Below are 12410 nucleotides of genomic sequence, written 5' to 3'. Positions count from 1 at the left end.
ATCTAAGTGAAACATAATTAAGTTGTTGATATAAAATATATCTCTTTAGGTGTTCTAAAATAGTGTTCTTTCAGGTGCAATCATTTTATGTTAAGTATAAGGGAAGAAGATTCTGTTCTCTTTATTAGAAACATTCAAATGAAATAGTTTTCACATAAAGCTTTGAATGTGTTTTGAATGTAATATTAAACTAAATGTGGTAAACCAGGTAACATTTTCCAGTTCTCCTTTTTTCAGAAAACCCACTTCATTGCCCATATTCTGGAAATGCTCCCTTGCTTATCCCTCACCATTGCATTGCATAAGTACTGTACCATCAGTCCTCTTAGGCTACATCTGAACTACAGAAATAATGTAGTTTAACACCACTTTAACACCATGGCTCAATGCTGTGGAACGCTGGGATTTGTAGTCTTCTGTAGAAACACAGCGCTCTGACAGAAGGCTAAATAAATCATAAAGCAAAAAATCCCAGAATTCCATAGCATTGAGCCATGGCAATTGAAGCAGTGTCAAACTGCATTATTTCTGCAGTGCAGATGCAGCCCTATGACCCCCTCTTTCCAGATCCCAGTGTTGGTAGCATTAAGGCATTGTCCCAGGAAAAGTGAGCTATGTCCTCACATTGTGGAGAAAAGAGCAAACTTCCAGACAAGTAGGGATAGAGAGTACTGAAAGGGGAGAACCATATGGCTGAATTAGTGTTGAACCCAGTACATATCTCCCATGTCATTTTCCCCACTGTAGAATTGTCTGTAGTATGAGGGAAGCGTGGTGTGTGTGTGTGCGTGTGTAAAAGAGTTGTCTATTTGGATAATTTGAGACATTTTGTCTGCAATCCTAGACATGCTTATATGAAAGTATATCTTGCCAGATTTAGTAAGTGTTTTTACAGCTTTTCCTTCACAGTAACCTGGTAAGGTAAATTATTATCTTGCCTGTTTTCCCAAGTACTGAGATAGGGGCAGAGTCTGTGGTAGAGGCAGACATGAAACCAGGCTGAAATCCAGCTCTTGGGACTACACCACAGAAGAAATGTATTTTAATAGTATCATTATCATCAGTGCTGGAATTATTTCAGAACTGGAATTAAAACCATGGAGGACAGTAACATTTGCTCAGAAATTTTGTTGGTTTCTTGAAGAATGCCTTTTCCTTCTTGTTTTTAATTTGCTTTCCTCCTGTACCTTGTTATTTTTTGTTGTTGAAACTTGATTGGTTTTTTAAAAGATATGTTGTTAGATGCCTTGAGTGTGTTTTTATTGAATGGAACACCAGTATATAAATACTTCCAGTAGTAATAGTTGTAATAGCGGTTGTACTACCTGGGAGCCAGCAACACTCATAGGCAAATCTAAATTCCCTTTGCTTCAGTGTGCCTTAAAAATAAAATGTGTAAGTAGATACAGTTTGTAGTTTTCTTTTACAATTACAAAGTGAAAATTTGCACTTGAAATGAAGATTGTTCGATATAGGCACTGTTTAGCGATAAATGCAGTACTGTATTTTTTTAAGCAGGTTCAGTAGACACTTGTTATGTTTTGGTGCCTTCTGTGCTAAAACCAGTGTAGATTACAGGAAGACCTCAGTTAAATACTCTTAACAGTGAAACTCATTTTTACAAAGTCATTCTATGCCCATCTTTCCTCCTCATCTTCTGTCAAGCTGGACAATTTTTTTAGCAGAGTAGGCATTGAGAAGATGTGAAAGAGGGCTGGAGAGGTCGATGAAAGAGACTTTGGTGTTGGGTTTCATCAGTGTGCTAGCAGTAAACTGTGCTATAAAGCACAAGCTGGGAAAGAATGGGATTTAGCTGATCCTGCTGTAGTTGAGCCTGCCTACAACAGGCAAAGTAAAGAGCAGCTGCCTCTAGAATCCCTTATTGAGTCTCTGTGAACAGAAGAACACAGAAACATATTTCACAAGATTATATATATAAGTTTGGCCACAAAATGGAAATTGTAAGGGGAGTTGGAAGCTGGTGGGGGAAAAAAGTAGTCTATGGATCCCTTTTGGAAGACATCTTCAGTTGGTTCCTAAAAGGTTGGAAATGTTCTGGTTTACTTATCTGACCTGGTTGTTTCATTTCACATGCACATGTTTTTAGCTTTTGAATAAAAAGTTTGCTGAGCATGTTCCTTTTTTTGGTGTAGGAATCTATCTCTGTAATTTCCATGTTTTTTTCTGCCTCTGGTAGAAAAAACTTTCTGGTAATGCCCAGAAACATGTCCTCTTCACTGAACAGGATATGGCTGCAGTTCTGATCCTGTGTTCCACCAACAGCAATAGCTGACATGACAGCACTAGCTGACATATGGCCAAGCCGAAGTTTACCAATTCCTGTTTCACTGACCTTTGTAAAACTGAAGCTGCCAGCAGGTGGGTGGGTTTATGATCCTGGGGTCTACTGTGTGTAAAGCATATTTTGAGTGAGAAATGAATTTGCTGTAGGCTTGCCAAAATAAGACAGTGATAATTTGCAGGGGATCTGTTCTGGACACAGACACCCTGCCTGTGGATATCAAAAAATGTGAGACCGTAGAAGCTTTTCATGTTTTGTAGTTTATTCAAGTTCTGCAGTTCATTAAATGAGAGCCAGCATGCTGTATTGGTTTGAGTATTGAGGACACCAAGGGTTCAAATCTCTGCTCAGTCATGAAAACTCATTAGATGACCCTGGAAAAGTCACACTCTCTCACCCTTTCTTGATCCTTGAATAGAAGAGACATGATTCAAGGACTTCACATGCGTGCATGTTATGTGCACATACATGTGTGTTAGTGCTTGCCTGCTGTCATCCTTACTTTGCATTTTTTTGGTCAAGTTAATCAGAAAAGTATTTCTCACTTGGAAATAAAGTTTCCTTATACAGTAATTTAGTTGTCATAAGCCCAGTCCAGATGGGCCAAATACAGCGTACTTGTGTCCTAAGGGACCATGCAGCAAGCACACTGTCCCTAGCCCTATTACGGCACCGTGCCATAACAATGGCAGTGCCCTGTACAGATGGGCGCCGCCATTGCTACGTAATTGCCACGTGGTGTCCATATGGTGCCGTGCCGCACTTACGTAACTAGTGCGCCATTCGAGCCATGGCGTACTAGTTACACTGCAGCACAGTGTAAGAAGAACCCACTTTTTGTGGGTTCTTTTTTTGCTGGCGGGAAGCCTCGTGGTTTGTCCGCTGCAGCTTCTCGGTGGGAAAGTAGGCGCCAGCAGACCGCCCTTTTTGGGCGGTCTGTCCCGTGTCATAGTGAAGGAGGAATCACTGTATTCCAAAGTAAAGATAAGAGAACCAAGTGGTCATTCAGTTTTGTGCAGGCTAAGCATTCTGAGTTGTATTCAAGAAAATTGTATGATTCCTGTGAAATGCAAGATGTGTAGATTTCAGTGATGGTTTTAAATATTACCTCCATTAGTAATAAGTTTGACAGAGAAGCCACCTACTCACTGCATGATAGACCTCTATGCTGTGGACTAGGGGTGGGCAATTGTGCTGCTTCTGGAGGCCGGTAGTATGCTCCTTGAAGCCTTTTGGCCCTCAACAGGTGGTCATAAAGTAAAAGTGAAGTAGAAGGTAGCCAGAAAAAAATGTTTTTGCTTTTGAAACAATGCAAAGGACATTGTGATCTATTTTAAAAGTGAATTACTGCTCCCAAAAGTTTCCAGGAAAGGCAGTCCACTCTTTTTGACTAGAAAAATGGAAGTCAGGAGGGGTTGGAGGCTACAACCCCCCCCCCCCCCGGTCAAAGGCCCCAGGGCCACACATTGCCGCCACCCACCAAGAAAATGCTGTCGCTGGCTGCCTAGGCCAGGGATCTAGGTACCATAGCTTTCTCTAGGTCAAGCTTAGAACTGCCAACGTGTGTGTGTGTGTGTGTGTGTGTGTGTGTGTGTGTAAGTTTGAACAGTTGTACATTCTTTTAATTAATGCTGTTCTGGGAGCAAAATATGTATCTGAATGACCCTGGGTAAGTCACACTCCCTCAGCCTCAGAAGGAGGCAAAGACAGATCATATGTGATAGGTTCATCTTTGGATCACTATGAATCAGCAGCAGCTTGAAGGCACACAACAACAGTAATGACAACAATAGTGTTGATGAAGTAGATGTTTTGGAATATATTGCATCTTTCCATTGTATACCTCTGAGTTATCATCTTTTCCTTCTGTTTATTACTGATGCCTTTCCTTTGGGGTTTTTTTTGTGGGGGGGGAGCAAGAATGTGGGCTATATATGAAGTGTGTGAGTGGGAGAGAGAGTGTGTGTGAGAGAGAGAATGAGAATGAGAATGGGTCTTAGCCAAAATCTTGCATGCTAAAAGGGTGTGGTGGACAACTTCATTCGGAAAGGCCAAAGTCGAAATCTACTGAGCTCACAGACTGATCTTAGACAACTCAGTGTCTTTGATGTTTTTGAAGATTAATGGTTGTATCTGCATATGCATCATCCTGATATTTTTGGAGGAAGGATACTAGTGTGTTCAGTAACATGTTTTACTACACTTCTTTCAGCCATGTAGTCCTGTAAGTTAAAATGTCATTGGCAATATTTTCTGTGTTGATAGCTTATTATTTTAGCAGAACAACTAAACCAGATGGTTGTCATTATACTTCATGGAGCGTGCATGGACTACTTTGGTGTGAGATAAACATAGCCCTAAAAAGAGAGGAAATTGAATTTGGTCATACACTTTTAAATATAAATAAGTAACATCTTTTTGTTTGTATCAGTACTTCTGAGCCACAGATACTCTGTGTTTGTTCATTACAGTATTTGGCTTCTAATGTAATATGCATTTTAATTTGCTAAACTCCTCTTAAAATTAGTAAAAATGAGAACAGCATACTCTCTTGGTCAGATTGATAGACTTGAATATGAAGGCAAAATGAGATGACATGCCCCACTGAAAGATGTGTATTAAAATGTATACGTTATTTTATATTATATTGTAATTTGTTTAGTAAACCTGCCTCTTACAGACTATTATTCCACTTGAATCCTGGGATTTAGGGCAGGGCATTTGAATTCTCTGCCAGCAAGCTCTAGTGCCTTACCAAAGTATAGTCCCTGATTTCCTTTTTTCCCCCTTTCTTTTTCTCACTTGTACTCACTTGGAGATATTTAGTCACAGAAGAAGGCACACATTTTCTGTGTCTTACTTTCCCATCTGTAATGGGGTGATAACCAACATTTCTCATTTCAGTGTCTGCAAATTTCAATGAATAGTAACAATGAACTGTAGTAAGGGAAAAACTTGATATATACACACACATACAAGTTGAGTATCCCTTATCTGGATTTCTAAAAATTAAAATATTCCAAAATCTAAACTTGTCCACGTGGGTGGCTGAGATAGTGACAGCTTTACTTTCTGACGGTTCAGTGTACAGAAAATTAAACACCAGTGTATTGAGACTGAAGGACTCAGTATCCTTTGGCTGGTGATCTAGTATCCTGAGCATATCTGGAAGCTGAATTAAGTAAGTAAAATAAATAATAATAACTAAGGAAGATAAGTAAGCAGTGCCCAGAAAGGTTATTTTGTGGACTGCAACTCCCAGGGTGTCCTAGCTAGCATGGTCATTGGCTGAAAGCTGCAGTTGGAAGTTATTTTTCTAAGTTCTAATTGTAAGTGCTACAAACCTACCAAAGACATTCTTTTTTTTTAAAAGCTATCTTTTTTGTCCTCCTACTTCAATAAGTAGAAAAATTTACTCAGGGTGGATGGAATGGGATGAGGATAACACAGGTTCCAGCCATGGTAGTCTGGAAATGTCCTCTCCAACCTTTTCTTCACTTTAATATCATGTAATTCCATTAGGTAATGATGAGTGGGGCCTTCAGCTGAGAGTGTTTCCCAGAGGCCTTGTTTGCCAAAGCATAAAGCTGCTTAACTAGAAAAGGGTTGATGTTGTCTGTCTGGAGGAGTGACTGGCAGTAGCGGCCTTTTGGTGGGTGGTGAGTGACACTTGGGAAAGTGAGTGAGTAGCATCAGAAACTAGAGCTGGTAGAAGGTGAGGGGAATGATGAAAAGCATAGGTGTGATGTTGTAGGTTGTTTTATCTGCTCCTTAGTACTTTTTATAGAAGATGGCTGCTTGCTTAGTGGTCCCAAAACTTTTTTGGGCTATCGCCGTGTTTCTTTTTGGGCAGCAACCCTAGCTCATCCCAGCACATATTTTCTTGATACTAGGTCTACTGTTCTCTGTGTAATCATGCTGGCCACATGACTACAGAAATGTCTCTAACAGTTAGTGTTGTCAATCACTCTCAAAGGAAATTCCCTGATTGGCTGCCTGGAATGCCCCCCCCAAATCCCCCGGGAATGGGAGCGGGACTTCTGGGTCGATTGGTGCAAGGCACTATGGGAAGGCTAAAGAGGGCAGGACTTCCCATATGGGAGGTATGATAGGTTTTGGGGGAGCGGGAAGGTATTTTTGGCCGGGTTTTTTGGGCGGGAAGGTCGAATTTCCAAGAATCATCCTGGAAATTTTAGCAATCCCGGAAATAACACAAGGGGTTTTTCCACCCCAATTTCCGGGTAAAATCCCAGAAATTGGCAACACTACTGACAATATTGGCTCCCTCAGCTTAGTAACAGAGATGAGCACTGCCCCCTATGGTTGGACATGACTAGACAATCTTGTGAAGGGAAATCCTTTAGCTTTCCTACTGCAAATTCAAAACAGCCAATCTTGGCTGCTGCTCTCTTTGCACCTAGTCACCTTGGAAGAAGCAGCCAAGCAGCTGGCTGAGCAGCAATCAAGAAGCTTCTTGCTTGTGCCAGCTTTGCAGCTAAAGCCAGCACAGGTGAGAGGCTTCTTGGTTGCTGTTTGGCTGGCTGTTCACTCACTGCTGCCTTTGTGTCCTGTCATTCTGGGAGCAGCAACTGAGCAGCTGGCAGAGCAGCAATCAAGAAGCCTCTCACCCATGTCTGCTTTGCAGCAAAGGCCAGTGAGAACAAGAGGCCTCTCGGTTGCTGCTCAGGCAGCTCAGTTGCTATTCCCAAGGTGACCAAGGGCAAGGGAGAAGCTTCTCCCCAGAGAGGAGGGACTCTCAGTCCTTCATCAGGGCAGAGAAAGGTGCAGCTGGTTTTGTAGGGGGTTTACAGAGGCCACATGCCCTGGACTGGAACTGGTGTGGACTAGAAAGGGAGAGATTTTAACTACAGGAGCTGCTCCAGGACAAAGGGTTATTTCTAAGAATCGAGCACAGATACTCAAAGCATCTCTTCCCCACACAACTTCAAGTGTCCACTCTCCACCAAAATTTTGTTTCTTATGCTACCTCTTCTCTCAGCCTGTCTGATGAAATAAAGCAGGAGCAGCACTGCAACTCCAATCTGCAGTCAGTCTTCCAAGGCCTGCCAGAACAAAAGGGTCTTTCCCTGCCTGCAGAAAGGTCACAGTCTAACCTCTCTGGGGATATGCAGGGATATGCACGTTTTAGGATTTTTTTGATGCAGTCCAGGCACAAACCCCACAGTTCCATAGCATTGAGCCATGGCAGTTAAAGTGGTATCAAACTGGATTAATTCTCCACTGTAGATGCAGCCTAAAAGAAGTTATTAGTGCATGAACTACTGTGGTCAGGTTATCTCTGTACAAGCAAAGCCAAAGGTAATAGGCCAGTCAAAGCTGGCCTAAGCACTTCTAGCCATGGAACCCACTTTGGCCTCCTATGACAGAAATCTATCTAGGAGTACACCTAAGCTATGTTCCTGTTCTTTAAGGGGCAGTCCAAACCCATTTTGTTTTGTTTGTTTCTTGTTTTATTGAATTTTGTAGAGGTACCGTGTATACTCATGTATAAGTCAAGAAATTTAGGTCAAAGATTGACCCAAAAAACCTAGGTTGACTTATGCACAGATGAATACAGTAAGTCGTCCTGAGCCTCTTTCCAATCAGACTGCCTCTGTGGGGACAGCCCAGCTGGGAAGAGGCTGAAAAGGACAAGCGATTATCCCTGTAGCCTCTTCCCAGCTGAGCTGCCTCCACAGGGACAGCCCAGCTGTGAAGAGGCTTGGATACTGTGGGCCAATCCTGTGGTATCCTTCCCACAGTTCTGACCTGTTTCCAGTCCTGGGCCAGCAGAGGAACAGGTGGATGTTCATACACCTGCCTGTCACTGCACACCTTCTTACCTGCTGCCTTATTCCCTCTGAAGGTTCCCACTGTGGGCCTTAAGGTCAGGAACCACTCATATGGCAAGGTGCCCCAATGTCACAGGGCACAACTGGAGCCTTTAGAGGGAACATGGCGGCGACGACAAATAGAGGGGTGTCCTTCTGCCAACTTGTGGCGGAAAGCCCGCTGTAAACAGCTAATCTTTTTAGACTGCACTAAGGGCCTTTTGAGCTAGGGTTGGGCCAGAACTGCCATATCAACATCTGGTCTGGCTGATCCTGGCCCGGGATTATTGGCATGCATTGTCCATACAGAATGATGCCAGACCAGGGGGAAGTCGAGTTTTTTGGTCCGTGTGTTCAGTCCCTTAGTAATTTGTACCTTCCCAATTTACACTGCAGTCCTTCACTTCACAACTTTAAATGATGTTTCATTAACCACTTATTTCAAACATAACCACAAGGTTTCAGTAACATGTTCTCTTCTTTTTGCATTCTAGCTTCCTGTAAATGTTTGTTAATAGCACAGCGAGCAGAACTTTGTATATCGATGAAGAATTATCAACAAGCCCTTTACGATGCAGAGGCACTCTGCCGAAATAAACCCCACTGGCCTAAGGTATGGTGGAGGGCAAATATAATAGGAGTCTGTATTTGCACATGAATACATTGTCAATTGTTTCTAACAGAATAACTTAGTAATATTACTTTTTTGTGTGCAACATGAAGGTGGTTCATTTTGGCCAGTGAAAACTCTTATAGTTGCATTGTCTTAGGGCATTTACATACTGTTTCAATTAATTGTGGTTTGGTGTTAGATCCAAACCTGCACAAATTCATTATGGTGGATGGAGAGAACACAGCTGTATAAACTGTGGATATGGCTTGCTTCAGTAACTGTAGATGAAGCTAACTACAGGAAATACTAAATTGTCATCTGTTTACAATTAAAACAGGATGGAAACAATTATACTAGTAGTTAACAGTCTGACAGACACTGCCATCCCCATGTTCTGAACTACTCTGGTTACTGAAGCAAATTTCAACAATAAATTCACATTTTAAGTATTTACAGGGTTCCCCATGTGAATTTTCAAAGCTTTAAGGAATCAGTCCTTGTGTTTCACAGTCATTTATCACATTTTAGATTCAGTTTCTGACAAACCTTCTCTAAACCTACACTAAACCTTATTGTTAAACTACAATAAACATTATTATTATTATTATTATTATTATTATTATTATTATTATTATTATTATTTTATCCAGATGTGTTGTACTACACCTGTCACACCAGCCGTCATGATATTCGGCCTTGCTATTTGGGGAATGGGGAAATTGTGGCCTGCCATGGGTGGAGGGGCACTAAATTGGAGGCTATTGTAAAGGTTAGATTTTATTGTGAAACTCCACTGTGGTCCAAAACACACTACAGAAATAATCCAGTTTGAGACTGCTTTAACTGCCCTGGTTCAATGTTGGTAATTCTAAGAAGTGTAGTTTTGTGAAACATTTAGCCTTCTCCATCAGAGAGCTCTGGTGCCACAATAAACTACAATTCCCAGGATTCCCTAGCACTGAGCCAGGGTAGTTAAAGAGGTCTCAAACTGGATTATTTCTGCTGTGTTTTTTGGACTTATGTATTCTCTAGTACTGTTTCCCTTCACTTCTTTTTTCACCAGTTTGTTTTCTACCTCATTCTGAAATAATGAAGTTCTTATAAGATCTAAGTAGATTTACTATAAGTACTTTATAGCCTATGGTTCTGCAAATTATAATGCATTTGTTTCTTGTGTTTATGCATGCAGGGTCATCATGTGAAAGCACAAGCTCTTTCTGGATTAGGAAGGATTGAAGAAGCATTGAAGGAGTTTCTTTACTGTGTTGCCTTAAATCCTGAGTGGAGCTCAATGAAGTTGGAGGCCCAAAAGGTAAAGTTCATGTACTAAGTTTCTGTCTGATGAGTAAAGTTTTTTTTTATGAGTGTGTTTATATTTGTTGGGTTCACTAATTGAATGTTTCGGCAGCTTGCCATGCAGGAATACACAGTTAAAGCACCCCTAAAGCACTCTTTCTATAACTCATTTTTTTGTTATTTAGAGGGGGAGATGGAGGAATTATTTTATTTTTAATACTGTAATTATTTTTGATATCAGAAGGTATTTGTTGCCTGTTCGTTTTAATTAAAGGGGTAGGGAGAATGGACATCTGCACATAACTGGGGTAGACAGAAAACTTAGGACATGGGCCCTCATAAGCATATATGCATAGGATTTTGGAGTTGGGAAGAGAATTGAGAAGTGATACAGCATGGGTTAGTTCTGTTCCCCTTATGTTTGCTCTTCTGTTCACTTATTTTTCTATAGTTAGACTAAACTGTGTATCAACATTTCTGAACTTATTTTTGTTTTTCTTTGTCTAGATAATGTGCGACATGTTTTTTCCAGCATTTGAAAATGTGCATGATAGTCTAACAACACCATTTTGTAATCGGACCTCTTATACAAGATTGAAACCTGCGTTTCTAAGTAGTATAAATACACAGTCTTCTGGAGACGATGGGTCATCTGCAGAGAGTTCAAAGGTAAAGACCTTTGGAGGAAGAGGACAGATTCTCTAAAAATCACTGAGAAGTCTGAATATAACTTGTTTGCCTGAATACTCATTTACATCTGTACCTTGAAAGTAATGTATGATAGTGTATTGTTTTCTACCTTGGTAGTAGATGAATTAGGCCATTAACATGGAATCTCAAAGGAAAAGTGTTAATAATAGAATGGAGAAGGGGAAAATAAATTGCTCACTGAAATGTGTAATTGTATTGCATGTTTTGATTTTGCTTTAATACTGGGGAGGCTTGCTGTTTGTATTAGTTATAAAAGACTTTCTCAGCCTTTTTACTCTTGAGGAATCCTTGAAATAGTGATTTTTTTAAAGATCAGTCTTTTGCTGCAGCCCAGCTATTATGCAGGCAAGCAGAGGTCTGCAATTGCTCCATTGAATTGGAGTAGGGGTGAGAAACATGTGGCCCTCAAGATATTTTTGAGCTGGAGTTCCAAACCTTGTTCACGGTTGCACTGGCTAAAGCTTCTGGGAGTTGGAGTTTGACTATATTTGGGTAGCTATATGGTTCTTACCTCTAAATCAGTGAATGAGTTACATATTCCAATCTAATAAAACTGAAATGAGGAGTTAGTATAAGCATTATTTAGCATAGATCATGCAACAGGTTGCTGTAATACCATTCCTGAATCGTTATTACAGACATTTCATTTGGTAAATGGAAATGGTCCTGACAACGTTTCCTATCTATTTCAGGAGTCTGTTTTGAGGTTAACAAAGAACCCATCTGAAGAGACTGATGTACATCGAAATGCAGATACTTCTGTTTCTCATCCAATATTGGATTCCTATTTTGAAGAGAATAAAAAAACTTTGGAAACAGTCCTATCCAGTTTACCCAGTTCAAGCTTAAAAAGAAAGTACTCAAGTGATGTGGGGGATTCACAAGTCTTGGATGTCCCTAGCAAAATTCCTCGAAAAGGTCTGTGTCTGAAGGTGAATCATCCTCCCACACTACTCCCTTTTGAAATTCTTGTACTTGTTTTGCAAGGGTCTGCACTGCTTTGCTGCTTTTGCTCATAGGGCTTATTTTACTAGGATTAGTTGAGCCATTTCTGTTCTAAGCAGAATCACCTAAAATGCTCAGATTTGTACAGTACACAAAATACTTTGTGTAAGAAGAGACTATTCTTGCAGAGCAAGGAAATGTTAATGTGTTACAAAATTACATTTAAATGAAAGTGAGTATTATAGTGAGTATCATATATTGTACATTATTGTTCTAATGGGAGGGGGGAAAAGTGAATGTAATAGTGAGTAATTGCAGTTTGTATATTACCAGATTAATATAAAAGACAGAATGTGCAAGTTATGTACAAATCCACATTTTCTATCTGAAGCAACTTCTAGAAGGATAGCTGTGTTGCTCTGTCACAGCAAAACATCATCATCATCTTAAACATGTTGGGTTCTCTTTAAAAACTAACAAATGTATTGTAGCACAGGCTGGTTTGATTTTATTTTATTCAAAGGATCTAAATAGGAACTAAAATGGCCTTAATTGTATTTGGAGCCTTGCTGATTTTGAATGTTTTGCTTTTCTATAAAAAGATGGAGATGCTGCTTGTGGAAACTCAACCTCCCTTACCTTAAAAGCGATACCTGCAAACCTCGTGGATGCATCAGACTTTGAGTGTTCCCTCTGCATGAGGTATTACTAA

At 40.5% G+C, this 12410-nt stretch overlaps 1 protein-coding gene across 1 annotated transcript in view; it reads left to right on the top strand.

Annotated features, from left to right (window-relative positions):
* The window catches only part of LONRF2 (LON peptidase N-terminal domain and ring finger 2), a 38386-nt gene that overhangs the window by 14348 nt on the left and 11628 nt on the right, over positions 1 to 12410 (top strand). The window contains exons 2-6 of the mRNA XM_042458729.1: positions 8628 to 8746; positions 9936 to 10058; positions 10550 to 10711; positions 11446 to 11671; positions 12301 to 12400. Of these exons, the coding sequence (XP_042314663.1) occupies positions 8628 to 8746; positions 9936 to 10058; positions 10550 to 10711; positions 11446 to 11671; positions 12301 to 12400 (730 nt within the window). The remainder of the gene's footprint in view (positions 1 to 8627; positions 8747 to 9935; positions 10059 to 10549; positions 10712 to 11445; positions 11672 to 12300; positions 12401 to 12410) is intronic.

Source organism: Sceloporus undulatus, chromosome 3 (assembly GCF_019175285.1).
Source record: "Sceloporus undulatus isolate JIND9_A2432 ecotype Alabama chromosome 3, SceUnd_v1.1, whole genome shotgun sequence".
NCBI classification, from domain to species: Eukaryota; Metazoa; Chordata; class Lepidosauria; order Squamata; family Phrynosomatidae; genus Sceloporus; species Sceloporus undulatus.
This window is presented reverse-complemented; position numbering and strand designations above follow the sequence as displayed.